The sequence below is a fragment of the Lynx canadensis genome, chromosome B2 (genome assembly GCF_007474595.2).
Source record: "Lynx canadensis isolate LIC74 chromosome B2, mLynCan4.pri.v2, whole genome shotgun sequence".
In the NCBI taxonomy this organism is placed as follows: domain Eukaryota; kingdom Metazoa; phylum Chordata; class Mammalia; order Carnivora; family Felidae; genus Lynx; species Lynx canadensis.
The window spans coordinates 125,823,943-125,845,257 of record NC_044307.1 but is presented as its reverse complement, the minus strand read 5'-3'; the positions used below and the strand labels follow the sequence as shown (position 1 = coordinate 125,845,257).

The window sequence follows — 21,315 nt, the reverse complement described above, 5'->3', positions numbered from 1 at the left end:
ACCGGGGAAAGCTACAGGTTTGAACAGCTCCAGCCCTGGAATGAAAGGCCTTTGTGTGGGGCGTTGCCTGCTGCTGAGTCGGGGCAATTAGAAACCGGTCCCACCAGTGTGGCTAGGAGACCAGAGGCAAACTTCTCATGGGATTCTTTGAGGGACAGACGCAGACAGCCCAGTGTCCTTTTGGGAGTCATAGGAAAAGTCAGCCTAATTGAGTGGCAGGGGGATGACATTAACGGAAGCTTTTAGACACGTGGTCATATAAGCATAATATACTGGGGGAAATGCCATGATAGAGGTTTGTAAACATTGCTGGGGGTGGAAGATGTGCAGGAAAGGTCCCAGGAGAGGGGCCACTAGAGTTGAGGTGAGGAAGAACTTGCCAGAGTGATGGTTTAAGAAGCTGAACCTTTGAAAAATGTCTTAAATATCATGAAACTCCATTTAAGAAATCTTCTTAAGGGGCGCCTGGGTGGGTCAGTCAGTTAAGCTTCATCTGGCTTCGGCTCAGGTCATGATCTCACGGTTTGTGGGTTCAAGCCCCGGGTCAGGCTTTGTGCTGACAGCCCAGAGCCTGGATCCTGCTTCGGATTCTGTGTTCTCCTCTCTCTCTGTCCCTCCCCTGCTCGCACTCTGTCTTGCTCTCTCTCAAATATAAATACAAACATTAAAAGAAATTTTTTAAAATCTGAACAATGTGGAATATAGTTTAGCACAGAAAAGAAAAATCTTACCTCACTGAGATTAAGAAAAAACTTTCAAAGAAATTTGTGACAACCAGTTCACCCTATACCACAATATCCTATTTAATACCTTTATAACTGTGACTGCTTCCATTAAGACAAAATATTCAGAAATTATAAAACAAAACATCTAAACAATGGCTCCTCTGCCTTGAAAACAGGGTTTGTACCATACAGCCCGGTTTACATATAAATACTTCAGACATTCAAGCAATGCTAAATTCTCTCATGCATCCATAAGCTGATTCAGTGGTGGGGGAACAGGGACTATAAGAATAAATAGGGTTCAAAAGAAATGTTTAACAACCAAAAGTTGATTGCACTGTCACTATTTGACCCAGCAGTTCCATTTCTAGGTAGAGACCTAAAAGAAATAAAGACATCCATCTAGAAAAGCCTGCACACAGATGTTCTTAGCATTATTCACAATCGCCAAAATGTGGAAACAACACAAATGTCCGTCAACTTAGGAATGGGTAAATAAAATATGGACTATCCATCCATGGAATATTATTTAACGACAAAAAGGAAAGAAGTACGGATATTTGCTAAAAAATGGATGACCCTTGGGAACATTGGCTGAACAAAGAAAATCACGGGCCCCAAATGGTGTCACTTAGACCGAGTTGCCAAACCTCGGCTTAATACCCAATAATTGCAGTTTCAGCCTCCCCCAGAGATGGGGCTTTAACCGGTCAGTCAGGAAAATTTTTCTTCCCATCTGCACCAACAAGTCTGGTACACAGTCTCTATCCCCCGGAGAAAGATGAGGCAATCTACGTGATAAGACCTGTTGCTTTTTCTTTCCCCTAGCAAACAGCCTTGTTTGGAACAATCCTTTTCTTTTGCTAATAGCTTTCTTACCCCCACCCTCCAACCATAAAAGCTTTTCCTTCCATTTTATTTTGTACAACTCCTCTTAGAGTCCAGCTCCACTTGCTAAATGGGTGCCGCCCATTTACTTGGTTGCATTTTGTTATTTAACAACAATACAAGAACAGAGCCAGTCACAGAAGACCACGTGTTGTAAGACTGTATTTATATGAAAAGTACAGAAAAGGCAATTTATAGAAACAGAAAGTAGATTTCACGGTTGCCCAGTGCTGGGGGTGGAGATGGAAAGTTACTGCTAATGGGTAGGAAGTTTCTTTCGGGGGTGTTGCAAATGCCCTAAACTTAGATTGTGGTAGTGTTTACACAACTCTGTGAATATACTAAAACCACTGACTTGTACCTTTTGAATGATGACTTTTATTGCATGTGAATTCTATATCAATAAAGATGTCTAAAAGAAAGTTGATTGCGCTGACTTGAAAAACTAAAATGAATTGGGCTTTTACGTTTAATTAAAATCAAGCATAACTCGAATGGATAGACTATGAGCAAATAGTTTCTGTAGATGTTAGTTAGCAGGAGAGGAGACATGGCTGACCCAAAGAGAGAGGAAGAAAGACTTAATCCAGGGGCACCTGGGTGGCTCATTTGGTTGAGCATCTGACTCTTGATTTCACCTCAGATCGTGATCACAGGGTCACGTGGGTTTGAGTTTTGCATTGATTCCCTCTCTCTCTCTCTCTCTCTCTCCTTCCTTCTGCCCCTCTCCCCTGCTTGCTCACACTCTCTCACTGAAATAAATTAAAAAAAAAATAATCTAAATTTTGGGGAATAAACTAATTGATGTTCAGCAACAAAACCACCACTACAAATTAAAGATGGGTTCAGGATGCCAAATCTAGAGACCAGAAGTTGACATACAACTTCCCCTTAAAAGCAGCAGCCCAGAATATGTAATAATAGCTTCATATGAAACTATGAAACCTACACAGCTCTCTGCAGAAATGCAGCTACTATGAAACAAGGCAAAGTAATTCCACTGAGCAGATTAGTCCCATATCCTTATGCCATAGTAAAAACTCAGGTACCAGACAAAGGCTACGACTTCCAGTGACAAAATGTCAGGCCTAATGTTAATGAGCCTCAAAATATACCACAAGATCTCTATTGACCTCCAGTGGTTACAGCTAAAATTGCGTGGTTTATGATACATGAGAAGAGAACATGATGTACCACAAGCAATTTTGGATTTGGGGTTTGGTCTATTATTTTATCTTGAAAGCTGTAAAGTTGGACTAAAAGGAAACCCAGCCAATGACTCCCATAAAAAGTTCCCTTCCCTGATTTTTAAGCATTGACTAAAGAGCTTATTTTTCTGTGGCCTGTTTTTGCAGCCTTTTTCAACACAGCCAGGAAGGTGCTTGCCTCCCTCCGGTGACTTGGTGACTCCATCGGGGACCGTCTGTGGACAAACCACTGTGCACCCACGGATGCAGGCGAGGGTACGCAGGAGAGCAGGTGAGCAAGCAGGTAGGAGAGAAGAAATGGCTGACTGAAAAGAGACAGGCAGGAGGAAGTGTGAGAAAGGGTGGAAGGCAGGTATTACAAATTAAAATAGGCCAATCCGGTTTTTACACAACTCTGGCGCTTTTTGGTAGCTACCTCAGCAGTTCAGAGATTCGCCTCTCCCAACAACCTCACCACCAGGCTGTAGTGAAAACAACTAACACCAAACGTTGCTATACCTACAGTTTCCCTAAACAAACCCAGTAAACAACCCCAAGCACTTCATACAGTCTCCTCTATGGGCTTGAAGGAGTCCCAGCTCTCTGTCCTTTGGGTGAAAGGTTTGCTCAGTTGAGAAAGTGCAATGTTCCGGAAGTGAGATTCTACTATTACCCTCATTGCTAGCCTCAGGCTACCAGAAACCCCCAGACTGGCAAGGCCATTGATCTGGGGATAAAGTCTTACAAGCACCTGCTACTGGGCTGGCTGGATTTTTCAGCCAGGAACAGGTGTGTCGGAGGGCTCTCTAGAATATTTTCAGTCCCACATCTAAATACCTTTAATTTCTCCAAAGAATCCATTTCTACCGTTCATCTGACAAATGAACAAGCCACTGGTTGCTCTGATAATAACTCATGTCTGTCTGATATTTGCTATGCTAACTAGCAAAGTATCTTGTAATAACTGAGACATTGTGACCTTTCCAGTAACAGTGCTAGCTAATCACGCTTAGAGCATTAAATCCTGATCAAAACACTAACTGTTCCTGTATGTAATTTCAACCAGTGCATTCAAATATCGCACCATCTCTGCTGGAGTATTTCAAAGCAAATAACAGACATAGGAGGCAAGGGCAAGAAAAGAACAAGAAGCCATTGGCAATCGGTGGCGACTATCGTTAACCATTCTTGCCCGTATTCCTAAATGTCACTTCCCTGGTAACTCCTCGGATATTTTTCAGATCCGTTCATTTCAGATCCGTTGTTCAGGTAACAATTATTTATGGACCGCCTGTGTACCAGATATCTACTTGACATATATTATCCTTCCATTCTAAGGAGAATTTAATATACTAAGAGAATGTTAAAAATTCACTGGCTGAAGTCTCTGATGTTTGCAAAAACTAAACATCTCACTGTGGTGTGGAGGTGTTATAGCCCTCCAAGGCTCCATTTTATCCTCAAGGAGAAAGCAGCACTAGAAGATTCTGTTTATAAACCTTAAAATACCAGTCGCTTTATTTGTTCTTTCTAAGGGAAAGAAAAAAAAAAGAAACCCTTAAAGGTTATATAAACATTTTACTATATTTTATCTTCCTTTAAGAACCAATGATGATTACATCCTTGGGCTACATTTACCTTAACTGTGATTTAGTGCATCGTAAAAAAATCGTGAATAAGAATTCTTGACGTTGCTTGTTAGTCCAGAGGTCAAACCAATGACTTATAAGAGCAACTCTTTCCTGAAAGAGCTATAAGGGAGAGAAAATGTCATTTTCCTGTACAGTTCAATCTAAGTTGCTAAGCAATCCTTAGACAGTCTACCAACCTCATGGCTAATATTTGCATAGCACATTACAGTTCTCGAAGCACTTTCACTGTATAGCAGAGGTCTGTCCCTTCCGCTTCAACTGCTTTTATCTGGGGATAGAGAGACAAGCCCAGGCTTGTTGGGTGGGCTGGTGGGAAAGGCTGGCCAGGAGATATAATTACAGTGGGGCCCGAGGAGGGCTTCTCGGGAGAACAAAGAGGTAATGAATCCTGGCTCTTGTTTCTACCTAAACGAATGTGGCCTAGGGAAACAGATGCCAAACATTTCATCTTGAAAACACCTACAGGCTACACTTGAATAGTGAAAACAACAGGGCCATTTTAAGTAGGTATGATTTTACTAACCCACAGTCCTACATCTTTATAACCCTCACCAAAACAAGAGTTAATAAATATTGCTAAGTAGCCATTGTTAGACGTGTCTCCAAGGAAGACATACGCCAAGGACCCCCCAAACCTGGGTGTCGGTCCAGCTTTGCTCAGATGATATATACAAACTCACTGGCTTTATTACTGGGTCAGGCTTTGGCCTTAGCCCGGCTAGTCTCCTTCCCTTGGAACAGGCCTGAACCACGCATGAGCTATCAGCCGTTAATGATTGACAGAGCTGCCTAAGCCAGTCAGTAACTACTTCCTGCACCACCTTTCAAAGGAGGGGCATCCCCCGGGCCATTGAACTGAACTGAGAAGAGAGGATTAAAGAAATACACAGAGAATTAACTATACATGAATACTCTCCATATCGAACACCACCAAAGCACCTCCTCTTTTCTTCTCCCCAGCACACAGTGTTTTATGGAGGCTTCTCTTTTGTCCCTGGAGGTACAGGGGAAAGGGGAGGCAGGCCTTGGGGTTCCTCATAAAGTAGGAGTTGGAGACTGGAGTGAGAAGAGACTGTCTTGGGGCCGACAAATAGAAGTTTGTTTTTGTTTGAAGTGACTCCAAGACTAAATTCTTCAGAGTTTTGTTTTTTTTTTAAATATGGTGACATGAGACTCCGAATGTCACAGTAAAATCAGCCCTACAAATTAAACTTCTTTTATTCCAGAATATCTAACTTACCTCTCTATTTAATGACTTGTTGCTGAAAGGTGTCCAGGCACTGAATCTTGTGTGAAAGCACTCCATTTCCAGAGTTTTTCTAGAAGCAGCCTGAGCTGACATCTCAGCAAATTATTTTCTTCCAGCCCTAAGATATATACATTCATTTCAATAGAGGCTTAATTAAGATCACCTAGAAACATCCAATATATTAATGTTGTCATCATGGGAATTATAATAATTTCTGCCATTCATTGACATCTATATATTTATTTAAATTTTTTAAACATTTATTCATTTTTGAGAGAGATAGAGAAATAGCACAACTGGGGGAGGGGCAGAAAGAGAGGGAGACACAGAATCTGAAGCAGGCTCCAGGCTCTGAGCTGTCAGCACAGAGCCCGACGCGGGGCTCAACTCACAGACCGTGAGATCTTGACCTGAGCTGAAGTCGGACGCTTAACTGACTGAGCCACCCAGGTGCCCCATACATCTATATATTTATTTAGATAAAATTACAGCAAATTATGTGTGTATATATACATATATATACACGTGTATATATACATTCCTGTGGAAGATAATCCACACAAATATGCACAGGGAGTTCATGAACTCCAAGGCATTGCAGTTTATTCTGTCCTCATCTGTCTGTACCCAAATGTGAATCTAAATCAGAGTTGTTTTTCACTTTTCTGGGAAAATGACTCAGAAATTGGGATGATGCTCTACCAACCAGGAATACTGCTTCTTCTTTCCCTGGAAAGCAGTAATCTGAAGGGCTTAAAGAGGGCATTCTACCTGCCTATCTTTTGAGGACACAATGAGGACATAGAGAATAAACCTAGCGTAACGTATTAGTCATCCATCGCAATGGATTCATTGCATCCCAAAATTTAACAGCTCAAAACAACTGTGGGTCAGGAATCGAGGCACAGCATAGTGGAGTACCTAATCAGTCTGCTGGGGCAAAATATCACAAAGTGAGTGTCTTGAAGAACAACAAAAATTTATTTTCTCACAATTCTGGAAGCTAGAAGTCCACGATCCAGGTGCTGTCAGAGCTGGTTTCTAGTGACACCTGCGTGCTTGGCTTGGACACAGCTACCTCCTCTCTGTGTTCGTACCGGGACTTTCTTCTGCGTACGTAACGAGTACAATGGGTAGGCAGCAGAGAGAGAGAGGGGGGGGGGGGGGGAGAGAGAGAGAGAGAGAGAGAGAGAGAGATCTTTGGTGTCTCTTCCTGTCCTCCTAAAAATATCAGTCCTGCTGGATTAAGGTCCCACCTTATAACCTCATTTAATTTTCATTACCTCTTTATAGGCTCTGTTTCCAAATATAGTTACATTGGAGGTTAGGGCTCCCACCTGAAATTTGGGGGGACACAGTCAAGGCCATAAAAGGTATTTCTGCTTTAGGGTGTCTCATAAAGCTTCAGTCAAGGGATTGGCTAGGACTCCAGGCTCATTTGAAGGATGTGAAGCTCTTTCATGTGGTTGTTCGCAGGATTCAGTTGCTCATGGACTGTTGGACTGAAGGCCTCTCTTGTCTTAGTTGCCACATGGGCGTCTCCACAGGGAAGTTCATATGGTAGCTGGCTTCCATCAGAGCAAATAAGAAAGCAAGAGAGGGCACGCAAGAGAGAAGCCAGTTTCTTGGTAACCCAATCTCAGAAGTGATATACCATCACTTTTGCTGTTAGTCAGGACAGGTCACTCGGTCCAGCCTACTCACCAGCAGGGGGGATCATACAACAGCATGAGCCATCATACAATCTATCTCAGTTCACCCTTTGGGTCAGTTCTCTTCTTTTTCCACATGTAGAACATGGTCGCCCACTTCTTAACGGACACAACCCAGAAGTGCCACCTCATCAGTATTTTTAGTTCAGATCCCAGAAGATGTGGATGATTCACAACAGTCTCTACAGATCCAGATATAGCTCCTCATGCTCTAACAATCTCTAAAGATAGGTTGGCCCTAGCTCCTATACATACAATGGTAGAGCAGGGAAAGGATAACCACAATAAACATTCCCATTTGGAAAGGAGAAGAATGACATATAAAATAGTTGATCCACAGCAAGTCCGAAATCCTGCTGTGCGAGGCTGGGGCCCAGTTATCATTTTTAGTCTCAATCGCATTCTCTTTCAGGCCATGTCAGTGATTTCTTTGACGGTACTACTTTCTCAAAATCTACTCTAAGTTATGCTTTGATTCCAGGCAGTGTTCTATTCTTATATTCTACCATTGTTTAGAGGCATTTCCCTCTCTCCCCCCCCTCTCTCTGAATTTAATTGCAAGGATTTTGAGCCTATCAGGCTTCTTTGGGAAGAGCCCAACCCTAAGTCTTTCTTCCCTGAGATCTTTTTCCAGCTGAAAGTACTGGCGGGTTATCACCTTGTTCCATTCAGAGATCCTAACCCCATCCTCTTGCTTGGTCCTTCCACTAAGCAGGGTCTAAGCAGCATCTGTTGCTGACAGGCCTTCTCAATGGTTTCTTTACTAGTTGAAGATGTGAATCGGTTCCATCTTCTAACCTAGCAAGTACCTGAGTTTTTGGCCGTCTCTGAATTCCTTTACATTCCTGCTTGCAAACTAGCCAACTATTCTCTGAGCTGCCTCTATTTCTGGTAGGTACCTCAGCAAATGCAGCCAGGAGTAACAAATTCATTCTAAGAACATTCATTTTCTACCTCTCTGCATAAAGTACAAGCCATTTCCTCTATTCAAAACTATAGTTTTGCAAGTGTTTTTTTCCGCTGTATAACATGGATTGACATCGTTCCAAGTGTCCAATAACAGTTTCATGCTGCCAGACTGGATGTTAACACCACGTAATTTGGAATGTGTTGCTGTTGCTATGGGAGCATCTTGCTCCTGGAACCAATATTTGTATCTACCAAAGATTTAAGAAAGAAATAACAGTAAACTTACACAAAATCTTCCAGAGAACGAAAAAAGTGGGAATTATTTCCAAGTCCTTTTATGACGCCAGCATAACCTTCATAACAAACCCAATAAGGACCTTGAAAGAGAAATATTATAAGTTTATTATCATAAACATAGATGCAAAAATCCTAACCAAAATCTTAGAAAACCAAACCCAGCAATATATAAAAAGATAGCATATCACCACCAAGTTGGATTTATCCTTGGAATGTAAATTTGGTTTGGTATCACAAAATCGATGTACTTCTCATCATTCATAAAACAAAGGAGAAAAATTATATAATGATCTCAGTAGGTATGCAAAGTGCATTTACTAAGCTTCAGCATCCATTCCTAACAATAACAACAAAATGTTAGCAAACTAGAACTTGAAGGTAATTTAGTAATCCAAATAAGGATGTATTATAAGAAACACAGCAAACTTAAACTTAAGAGTAAAATGTTGAAACTTTCCTTCTGATTGCTACTACTACCTTTATTCAGCATTATCCTGGAGGTTCTCTCCAATATAATAAAACAAGAAAATAAAATGTATACTAATTTAAAAAGAGAAGTAAAAGTTGTCATTACTTATTAATGGCATAACTGTATGTAAAAAAATATCAAAGAATCTACAGATAAATTAATCAGATTTAATGCATAAGCTTAGCAAATTTGCTGTGCATAAGAGCAACATTTAAAAATCTGCATTTCTGGGGGCACCTGGGTGGCTCAGTCGGTTAAGCGTCCGACTTCAGCTCAGGTCATGATCTCAAGGTCTGTGAGTTCGAGCCCCACATCAGGGTCTGTACTGACAGTTCAGAGCCTGGACCTTGCTTCGGATTCTGTGTCTCCCTCTCTCTCTGCCCCTCCCCCACTCACGCTCTGTCTCTCTCTATCAAAAAATGAATAAATGTTAAAAAATTTTTTTAAATCTGTATTTCTGTATACTAACAACAGACCCTTATAAATAACAATATATCATTTGTAATAATTTTTAAAAATCCAATTTAAGTTCAGTGAGGGACAAATATTCCACATAGAATACTAAACATCCTATCAAGAGAAAACTCTCAAGATCTAAATAAGAGCATACATATGTACAGGTGTTTGTTCTACAAAATTAACCTATTAATTTATATGATCTCAGTCAAAACCAGAAGCTAGTGTGTGTGTGTGTGTGTGTGTGTGTGTGTGTGTGTGTGTGTTCGACGAACTCATTATGAAATGTGTATGGAAATGCAATGTATCAAGAATAGCAAAGACAACTTCAAAAAGAACAAAGAAGGGGTGACTGGGTGGCTCAGTCAGTTGAGCGTTTGACTCTTGATTTCAGCCCAGGTCATGATCCCAGGGTCAGGGGATCAAGCCCCACTTTGAGCTCTGTACTGAGCATGGACTCTGCTTAAGATTCTCCTCTCTCTCTCTCTCTCTCTCTCTCCCCCCATCCCCTTCCCTGCTCACATGCCCTCTCTCTCTCTAAAAAAAAAAAAAAAAAAAAAAAAAGAGAGAGAGAGAAATTGAAAAAAAAAAAAAAGAGCAAAGTGGTAAGACTTACTCTATGATGTTAGGACTTACTTGTGATAAAGCTACCCTAAAGAACAGCATGAGATATTGGCAGAAGAATAGACAAACCAATAGAAACAGACTCACATATATATGATCACTTGATGTGTGAGAGAGGTGGCATGCAGAGCGGTGGAGAAAGGAACATTCTAGTGAGCAACACGTGGAGCAAAACAGCTATCCAGTTGGGCCCCACTGACCCCAGACTCATGAGAAATAATCAATGGTCATTGGGCTAAGGCCCTACGTTTGAAGTTGGTTTGTTATTCAGCATTAACAACTGATACAAAAAATTGGTACCCGGATGTACAGTGTGGCCATAACATAACTGAGGGCATAGGGCATTGACTTTAGGAACAGGCAGAGTGTGGAAAGTGGACGGGTGGTCAGCAGACCGTTAGTAGAGGCAGAAGAGCAGTGGAGCTGCTACGAAAGGCCAGGCAAATGGTGACTGTGTTATGTGGCAGTGAAACGTTTAGTGACGCTGGTGTCTGCGTTAGTACGGACAATAGAAAACGTACCAAGGAATACGTAGACCTGACTAAAGAGATTCTAAGCAGGATGTAGAAAAGGCTAATCGATTTTTTTAGCTGCAGATCATGCAGTCAGGGAGACACAAAATGATCTGAAAGATCGGTTTTGTTTTGGGGTAGAATTTAGTGGAAATAAAGAACATCTAATACAGTATCTTCGGCTAGAAAAAAGTCTCAAAATAATAAAGGTTTCATTTCAAAGACTTCCTTTATAAGGTCTTTAAAAGGTCTGCAATGGTACTGACCCTCTCATTCAGAAAATAAAAGAGTTTTGGGGCCCCCAGGTGGTTCAGTTGGTTAAGTGTCCGACTCTTGATTTCAGGTCAGGTCATGATTTTGTGGTTCATGAGTTTGAACCCTGCTGTCAGCACAGAGCCTGCTTGGGATTCTCTCTCTCCCTCTGCCCCTTTCTCTCTCTCTCTCTCAAAATAAATAAATAAAATTTTTAAAAGTTATACAAAGAAAACAAATGAGTTTCTAAGAATCTTAAAGACTGCCCCACAGCACCTTGAATCACAGCACAAGGCAGAGAGGAGTCTATCTTAAAGAGGTTTGTGGAAGGAGGTCTTATATTAAATAGATTATAATTAGGTGCATAGAAAGAAGACTGTTCTGGTGAAAGCATGACCAGCTAGAAAGAAAAGGGACCAAGAAACTTTGCAATGGTCTCTGACACACCAACTTTCTATAGGCAGAAAGTAGGCTGAGAAAGCTAGGCAATTAAAACCACAAATCATTTTTCTTTCTTTCTTTCTTTCTTTCTTTCTTTCTTTCTTTCTTTCTTTCTTTCTTTACATTTATTTATTTTTGAGAGACAGAAAGAGACAGAGCGTGAGCACGGGAGGGGCAGAGAGAGAGGGAGACACAGAATCTGAAGCAGGCTCCAGGCTCTGAGCTGTCAGCACAGAGCCCAACGCGGGGCTCAGACCCACGAACCGTGAGATCATGACCTGAGCTGAAGTTGGACGCTTAATCGACTGAGCCACCTGGGCACCCCAACCACAAATCATTTCTTATTGCAAAGGATGGATGATTCAGAAGGTGAAGCCAAGAGTCAGTAGTGCAGAACTAAGAGGAGCTGAGGACAATGGGATAGGAGGCCACATCCAAGGAGGAGACCTGGACTGTATGTAGTGGAGGAATAATCAGGGCAACTGGCCTGGCTAAATTTCAGAGTTGCTATGTCAGCAACTGCCATGTGCCTTGTGTTTCCTGTCTTTATGAACAGGAAATACTACCCTTCTTGTGTGTCACCAGCATAAGGCGGGTGTCTGGGAGACAGCCAGGTTCACAGGTCTCCAGATCAAGAAAAGCCACAGACGAGGAGCCTCATTTGCAATTGGCCCTAATGCTGATCACAAGAGATTAGACTTCAAGCCTCGTACCGTAATTGGATGAGACTTTAGGTGTCTTGGGATGGAGTAAACGTATTCTGCATGCAAAAGGCACGTGAATTGTTGTGGCCAGAGAGCACAACGGGGTATATTGTCTGCACATATGGCCAGGAAAAATTGCTCCCATCCTTGCGTATGCGTATCAGTTCTTCCATCAAGAGGCAGAGGATGTTGATGGATGTTGATAAAGTGAAGATGTGTGGCTTCTGGGCCTAGGCCTTAAGAAGATTCGCAGTTTCTCGTTCGGTACGCTTTGGATCTAGCTGCGATGTAAATAAGCTCGAGCTACATTACAGAATGATGAGAGACCATCTGGAGAGACAGAGGTTGAACCAGCGCAAAGCTGTTTCAGCCACCCTCATCAAAGCGCCAGATGTGTGAATGAAGCCATCTCGGGTATTCTGCTCCAACTGAGCTCCCAAGTGAACGCAACCACATGAAGGACCCCCGAACTATAACAGGCAGAAGAACTGGCCAGGCGAGGCCAGCAAACCCAGAGAATCGTGAAAAGTAATGATTTCTGTTTCAAGCTACCTCGGTCTGAGACTGTTTGTTATCTAGCACAGACTGACAGAGCCATATGCTGGTGAGCATTCCAGAACAGTCACATACAGCTGATGAACGTGCAAACTGGTGTAAGTGCTGTGCAAAAACAGTTTGGCATTATTTCCTAAAGTTGAACGTGTGCCTCCAATGGACTCAACAGAAAAACACGAACATGTGGACCCAACATATCCACGAGCACATTCACAGCTACATCAGATAGCTCCAAACTGGAAAGGGTACAATCATTCCCCAGCAGTCAAGTGGATAAATATATTGTCATGTATCCCTGTGCGAGAATGCTATATATCAATGAACAATCTGCTGCTACACACAATATGTGTGAATCATACACATAAGACATTAAACAAAAGAAGCTGGAAACAGCATGCCACATTTTATGTGGTTTAATTTATACACGGTTCTACGCCACGGTGTTAGAAGTTAAGATGGCAGTTACCTTTGGGTAGGACAGAGAGGGTATGACTGGGAGGAACATAAGAGGTGACTCTGGGGTGCTGCTCCCTGATCTATGGGGACCCAGTGGGGTTCACTTTACAATTCACTGAGTTCCATACATACGATTCGCATATTTTTCTACATCTTCTATTTCTTTTTTTTTTTAAGTTTATTTATTTATTTTGAGAGAAATAGAGTGCATGAGAGAGCGGAGGAGGGGCAGAGAAAGAGAGCGACAGAGAGAGAATCCCAAGTAGACTCTGTGCTGTCAGCACAGAGCCCCATGTGGGGCTTGAACTCACGGACTGTGAGATCATGACCTGAGCCAAAATCAAGAGTCAGATGCTTAACGAACTGGACCACCCAGATGCCCCTACATCTTCTATTTTGATCAAGAAGTTTAAAAAAGATATCACTTATAAAAGACCAAACAGTCTTAAGTATCGAGAAAAAAAATAAAAGTACAAACTTTATGAAGAAAATGATAAAATTTTATTGAAGAACACTTTTAAAGAACCGAGATAAATGGAGTGATATGTTTTATTCATGAATTAGAGAATTCGGAAGAATGAAGACATTAGTTTTCTCAAATGGATCCACCAATTCAATGCAATCTCAATTTAAAAAATCCTAAGAGATATCGTGGTATGTGTGTGGAACTTGGAAAGCTGATTTTAAGATATTTATGGAGGTTTAAAGGGCCCCAAATAGTCAAGTCAGTCTGGAAGAACAAGGGAGAGAGACATGTTTCTAGAAAGACTCACTGTAAAGCTGTAGTAATAATGTCACATGGCATTAGTATGAAGACAAATATCGAAGCCAGGGGAACAGGAGACAAAGTCCAAAATAGACTCCAGTATACATGGGTACTTGTTAGATGATAAATCAAAGAAGAGATGGATTTTTCCATTTATAGAAACCAGAGTATCTGTTTTAAAAAAAGAGAGAAGAAATTGGACCCCTTTCCCACACTATACACATACACACACGCACATCAACTATCTGAAGGCTTTTTATATGTAAAATCAATTACACATGGTTTGTGATCCCCCAGAAGACAAAATTAAGAACAATGTGTGATGTCAGAGAGACAGATTTTGGATCAATCTAAGTGGGAAAACAACCGCTTCAGCGGCTTTAGCTGTCTCAGGAGGTTAAGTCCATTACTGGAGATATTAAAAAAAAAAAAAAAAATTGGATGACCACTTGGCAGTGAAATTCTAGCTGGGATTCCAGCATCAGAAAATGTCTCAGTTTCTAAGCAACCCTCTGTTTCTATAAATCCCAAGAAGAGACAGAACAATGGGTCCTGGCGTAGCCGAAGAAACTTTATGGGAGAACCGGGAGATTTTGAGAATAAGACAAACATTTGCAGGCTCTTCTTACCACATGTGAGAAATGGAAGCATGTTTTAAAAATGAATATATTGGAAAGGCATGTACCAGATTAGGAACAATTTTAAAAATATTACAGAGGGTAGCATGACAACACTGAATTTGGATCCCTGCTCTGACCTCCTTTCCCCCAAGTAAAGCTTTACAAGTAATTTAGTCTCTGAGCCTCAGTTTCCTCATGTGTAAAGCAAAGCAATGCTGTGCTTGGCAAACTACAGTATAATAATGTGTTGTTCAGATAAAAACCTCATGGCAATGTGGGAAATTAAATACCTCCTTCTGAATCAACATTAAATCAAAACAAATCCTTAGTTTCCTAAGACGCCCAGCTGTTGTTATGTGAAATCCCTCCAAGAGCCAACATAAGGAGTTTTTATTTAGCAAGTTCTTAAAATCGTTGTTATCCTCTGTGTTAAGGGATTACTGAGTTATATAATAAGCAGAACATTGCAGAAAGAACAGTCACTATCTCTGCTGGTGGACTTAAATATATGAGTACAGTATATCATATATAGAGATATAAATATAGAGATAAAAATGCCAATAGAGAGTTAGAGATAGAGATAGAAATTTCCACGGGATTATTTACATTCTTTTAAGATGTCATTTTTGCTGATTATTCAACCCAAGGACAAATGGCATGCTGGCAATCACTGCTTCTTTAAATTGAATGATTTCTTTTCATATTCCAGCATTTTATATTTTTCCAAATAGTAGCTCCATATGATATTAATAATCATTTCCCAGAAAAGTAGGATCCATGGTTAAATATGCTTAGGAAATGATTAAGCACAATGAAACAAGTTTCTTTTTTGTAAGATGTTACAGAAACTTTACTATGATGATGCTCACTGTGAATCTCCAAGAGGGGGAAATAACATGCAGCATTTCCCTTGTTCATTGTTATAGGAACCTGTCATAGTGCGTATTGGTTATGTGATGTGGTTATCGTGGTGGTTATCTAATGCTGCGTAACAAAGAGTCCCAAAACCTAGTGGCTTAAAACAACAAATATTTATTATCTCGCAGTTTCTGTGTCAGGAGTCAAGGCATGGTTTAACTGGGTCCTTTGACTCAGGGTCTCTCACAACCATGTTTCAGTTGGGGTTGTGGTCATCCAAAAGCTCAACTGGGGAAGGATCCACTTCTAGGCTCGTGTAAGTGGTTTGTTGGCAAGATTCAGTTCCCACAGACCACAGGAACAGGGACTCAGTTCCTTGCAGGCTCTTGGCTGGAGCCTTCCTTCCCATGTGAGCTTCCTAACTTGTTAGCTTACAAAATGACAGCTGGTTTCCACCCACTGAACAAGCTAAAGGGCAAGACGGCAGGCAAGATGGAAATTGGCGTCTTTGTGTAACAGAATCCCAGAAGCAACACAGCATCACTTTTTGATTAGTCAGAACAGAGGTCAGCAAATGTGGTCAGCAGCCCATATTCAGCCTGCCAACCACTTTTGCAAATAGTTTTATTGGAATACAGCTAATCACATTTATTTACATATTGTCCATGGTTGCTTTTATACTGTAGCAGGAAGAATTGAGTAATTGAGAAAGAGAAAGAGAGTGAGAGACCATATAGCCCACAAAGCCAAAAACATTTACTACCTGGCCCTTCACATAAAACATTTGGCAACCCCTGCATTGGAAACAAATCTAGCCCACATTCGAGGGGAGAGGATTCACAAGGGCATCGCTATCAGGAAGCTGGGGTCATTGGGAGCCAATTTAGAAGCTGCCCACCACTTAGCACTTGCACCAAATAGGCACTTGGCAAGTACTTGCTGAATGAGTAAAGGAATAATTGTTCGCATCTACTAATTTTCCAAATTCAAGGGCTGAAAAGCAAGTCACTAGCTAAGAAAAAGCCAAATTCCTTCACTGATTATTAGGATTTGACACCTATGTCACAGCTGTGACAATCTATCAACTTATGTGGATATTATTAGTAATTCCCATCATTATATTAAGTGAGTTAGATGGTAAAGTAGGCTTAGAATTGAATTAATATGTACATCTGACAGATCATTCTTTCACAACATCAGCAAATTGGAAGGAAGGGAAGTATTTTAGGGTAGTCGTTTGGAATGAGAATTCTGGGGCAAGAATACTCCTTGTGAATTATGTTTACAATATGGCAGTCACCACTATTTCTAACACCATGAGAGACTCAAAACCTAGGTATACAAAACCAAATTCTCATCCATTTTTCATCTTTGCTCTGTGTCCTTTCTCCAAGAGCCACAGTACTGTCCCATGCAGTTTTTCCTTGATCATTTAGGATTTCTCTTATTTGCACACAAAGTAGCGTGTCACTCCTGGGAAAGTAAAGGTCCAGCCACTCACTGCCTTGCTCATATCCCAGTTTTCCACGGAATTGAGGCCCCAGTGTGGATGACACCAACTGGGTATCTCTGTCTTACATTATCTTGCGAAACAAGGGCTCTAAATGTTTCTGAAGTGTGTTCTCAGAAGGTAATGAAATAGGAGACCCCAATCTGTGGCTCTTCTCATTTATAACTAGATCCAACATACAGATTGTTACAAAATCAAAGTGGGGAGGGAGCCATGTAACAAATGGTAAACTTATCTTAATTTTTGTTTGAGTGGCTCTTCTAACCGGCACTGTGCTAGTAAATCTTTTTCCCACACACTAGCTCCTTCTCACATTCACCCTGGGAGTTAGATTACAGAGGAGAAAAACAGGGTAAAGAAAACTATCCAAGGTCATACAGGGAATAGTTGGTTATTGAATTTAAAAATTATACTGGATTTTTCCTAAAGAGTGAGTGTAATAAATTGGATCTATGGCTGCTATGGGTTAATCTGGAAATACGATTTCTCTTTCATGGCCGACTATCCTTTACAACTGGCATATTGATGAGGAACTCAGCAACTGACCTACTACTACCTCTATGCCTAGCAAAAAAAAAAAAAAAAAAGGTGGGGTGATGGGTGAGGTGGGGAGGAGCCTGTTATGCGACAACCAAAGCCAGATTAAGGGTTAAAATGGCTGGCCAATTGCCGGTCTGTACAGCGTTAAATTATCACCAGGATAGCACAGGACCATGTTGTCATTAACGATGTTTCCACAGCCTTACCCGGTTGGAGAAATGTACATTCGCCTGGTCCTGCCCCACTGTAGTGGACAAAATGACTTGAAGTGCAAGTTAGAAACAAACATTGTTCTCTGCCACAGAGGTACCTACATTTGAGTCCTTTTATGATTCACACCTGCAAGTTGCACAACGCCTCATTTATTATCTGAAATTTAATCCCTTAAGCATGATCTATATTTTCAACATTTCAGAGGCTATTGCAAAGTCACCTAAACTTTTAACATAAGTACCTGGCATTACTTCCTCAAGAAACTTTTAGATTCTATGCATGGAAAACAAAAATCTATAGAAAGTCTTCTTGCAACATGAAAAAAGAATCAAGTACTAGGCGTAGGGAAGAAATCCCAATTTAATCCCTTAAATATGCCTCTGAAGAGTTATCTGGTTTTAAAGACTGTGAAAAAGCCAGAGTACAAGGACAATGTGTGTGATTATGAAAACAGAAATGAAAGATTATTCCAGTTAAATGCCTGTTTTTCAGGGCATATAAAAACATGACTTATTTTGAACATAAACTGGTATATTATTTTTATTAAATGCACAAAAAAGTAATGGATGATGAAGGTAACAGCATGTTTTGAGGAAATCTGCACTACTGATGGCACAGGAGGTGATAAGAAATGCCGTACTTGTGAGCCCAAATGCACATAAATGTTGGATTGGCTCCCCGATAAGTAAGTTTAAAACTACAAGATTAAAGTTGCAACAAGAAGCAATTGCACTATTTAAACTCATTCGGGAGAAATAACCAGCTATGGCTGTTGTAAACTTTCAAGTTCCTAATCCCTACTTTCTCCTACTGAAATAAGTTTTAGAGCATGAGTTTTGAGGACTCCCAAGGTGCACAAATGTCAAGAAGGGCCCGAAAACAAATTGCCTGGGTTTTGCTGAACTTCCATACAGATGATGTCGGGATATTCTGTTCTGATACTATGGAGAAAGTTATTAAAAAGCGCAGCACTTTGTACTTCTAAAAAGAAGAAAAAAAATGGAAGTATCATGTCTTTAGTTGTTTGTCCTGTTCATCAAATCTTAGCATATTAACTCCTAGAGCGACACAATTCGAACCAGGAACTGTATTCTCAACAGGGTGTATTTCCCCGTCACTGCCCCCAGCTCCACTCCCCACGCTCCCGTGACTCTACCGTAGGGAGGAGCTGAAAACTGGAAGAAGGAGGAGAGGCGTTGGTGTGAACCAGTCTGGGGTCGGATGAAAATCAGTTTTCCAAAGTGCTCAATAACTTGACTTCATTTCTACCCCAGATGAAAGCTCTGGAAGAGGTTAAAAGTTTCCTTGGCACCGCCCAAGTCAAACCCACGGAAAGATTGCTTTTGTTTCTCCCCGGACCCACTGCAGCTTTTTGGATAATCGTGGGGCTGCTGCGGCTCTCAAGGTCACGGGTGGGGGAGGGGCGGTGCCCGCCTCAGCGCCGCTTCGGGTCTTCCGGAGGTCGCGCAGGGAAGCTAAACCGCCCCGGTGCTGTGCCTGAGGGGTCTCAAGCAAAAGTTGCGCGGCCCGGAGGCCAAAGGCTTTACCTCCCGGAGGTGGCCGAGGGACCCGGGCCGGAGCGCCTCCTCTTTGGACCGCCGAGTGACAAGCGGGGGCTGCAGCCAGCGGCCGCCCGGAGCGCGGCGAGGACGGGTGGCGCGCGGTCTCCATGGGGACGGGCAGCCACCCCCCCCCCCAACCCCGCTCCTCGGAGTCCCCGCCCCGCGCGCCTGGCCGCAGCCCGCAGGTGTCCGCGGGGCGGGGGTGCTGGCCCCGCGTGGGCCACCGAGGCCTGTCCACGGCCGCTGCGGGATTCCGGCCAGTCTGGGGCCCCGGCTCCTCCGCCGTCCCCCGGGGGGGGGGGCCTGAGGTGGGACCCCCGAAGGCTTAGAGCGGAGGGGCGGACGCCAGGCTGCGGGACCCCAACCGGGAGGAGATGGGACACTGACGCCAGCGTTAGCTTGGTCGCAAAGAAAGCCAGCAATTTTAAGGCCGTGTGATGGGAAAGGTGGGGTTTATCTTCAGCAAATCCTCGGAATATTTTAATACTTCTTGTCAAGTTTAGCGTTATACAGGAGGTACCAAAACCAAAGCAAACACGTTTAAGGGATCTGGAAGTAACACTAAATATAAATGGGTTGCTCTGGTGTTTTGTTTTGTTTTTTTACCATCGGTAATTAAAATTTGTCTACAAGGAATATACAACATATAGTAAATTTGATTCTCATACAGTTTTATTCTAATCCAGGCATCTCAGCTTTTTCCTGTTGCCTTTAACATATGTTTACATTGTGTGTACCAATTAGAGAAGCTAAAATTTTATTACCTGAGACCCACATGGGGTCCCTTGACACAAAGGACAAATGAACCAAATGAATAAACAAGGTCAATCTGATGCTCTGTCAGTGACCCCACAGGAAACAGCTTGTGCTTCACTCTATCTCAGGACCCATCCAAGAAAAACATGTCACGCGGCAACATTTCCTTTTTGCTTTGTCAGACCCTAAAACGCCATTTCCCCACCCTGGGATCCCTAGTCTCTCAACCCAACTGGAAAGTTTGGGAGACTGTATTTAATATTCTGCTCATTTCCTCATTTTTAAAACGAGTACCAAAAAAGAGCAATCAGGTAAGTTGATCAAAAATCTTTGAGGTCAGAATGGCAACAATTACTAAGATTGAGATTTGTTTGTGTCATTCAGTGGGTTTCACTCACCCATCCCCAATTAGGTGCTTGTTTCTCTGTCCTGGAAACGAGGAAGAAGCAGGGGGCTTTTAAAATGTGAAGGCGACTGAGCTACGATTGAATAAACAAAATGTGGCTATCCGCACAACGGAATGTGGTCTGGTCATGAAAATGAACGCACTAGTGGTCCATGCCACAACATGGATGAACCCTAAAACCTAGAAAATATTATGCTAAGAGAAGCCAGTCATGAAAGACCATGTAGGATTCCATTTATACAAGATGTTCAGAGTAGGCAAGTTCGTAGGAAGTAGATTAGTGGTTGCCAATGGCAGGGGGGTTGGGAAATGGGAAGTGAGCTGCCAAGGGGTCTCTCTGGAAATGAAAATGCTCTACAATTAGAGTGTGCTGACAGGGGCACAACCGTGACCCCTGCTAAAAACCACTGAGTTGTACACTTGACAAGGGTCAGTTTTATGTAGGAGTTATATCAATAAAGCTGTGTAAAATGAGCAGTAAACTGAATGTTTGCTCTACATTATTGGGTGTCAGCAGCTGTGATAAGCATCCTACACACACTTTTTCACTTTCTCCTCATAACCCCTATGAGTTGGTTAGTAATCTCATTTTCCAGGTTAAAAACAAAAGTTAAACCCAAAGAAACTAAGTAAATGTGCGTGAATACAAAGCTAAGCGGAAGAATGGGTATTCAGCCTAAGGTCTAACTTTATTTATTTATTTTTTAAATTTTTTTTCAACGTTTTTTATTTATTTTTGGGACAGAGAGAGACAGAGCATGAACGGGGGAGGGGCAGAGAGAGAGGGAGACACAGAATCGGAAACAGGCTCCAGGCTCCGAGCCATCAGCCCAGAGCCCGACACAGGGCTCGAACTCACGGACCGTGAGATCGTGAGCTGGCTGAAGTCGGACGCTTAACCGACTGCACCACCCAGGCGCCCCCCCAAGGTCTAACTTTAAAGCCTGTGCTCTTTTCACGACTGACACCAATACTGAAATGTGCACAAGGTGCAAA

The 21,315-nt window shown here is 42.1% G+C and overlaps 1 protein-coding gene across 2 annotated transcripts in view; it reads right to left on the bottom strand.

Annotated features, from left to right (window-relative positions):
• Positions 1-19,197, bottom strand: part of ECT2L (epithelial cell transforming 2 like) — an 80,307-nt gene extending 61,110 nt beyond the window's left edge. The window contains exons 1-5 of one of the 2 annotated variants that reach the window (XM_030316454.1): positions 19,143-19,197; positions 8,609-8,699; positions 6,694-6,810; positions 5,693-5,819; positions 4,439-4,551 (exon numbers count right to left, since the gene is read on the bottom strand). In XM_030316454.1, coding sequence (XP_030172314.1) covers positions 4,439-4,551; positions 5,693-5,794 — 215 coding nt within the window. In that variant the 5' untranslated portion in view covers positions 5,795-5,819; positions 6,694-6,810; positions 8,609-8,699; positions 19,143-19,197. Of the gene's footprint in view, positions 1-4,438; positions 4,552-5,692; positions 5,820-6,693; positions 6,811-8,608; positions 8,700-13,861; positions 14,016-19,142 lie in introns of those variants that run through there. The other variant, XM_032593257.1, reaches the window with a different exon arrangement.
• Between the last annotated feature and the right edge of the window lie 2,118 nt (positions 19,198-21,315).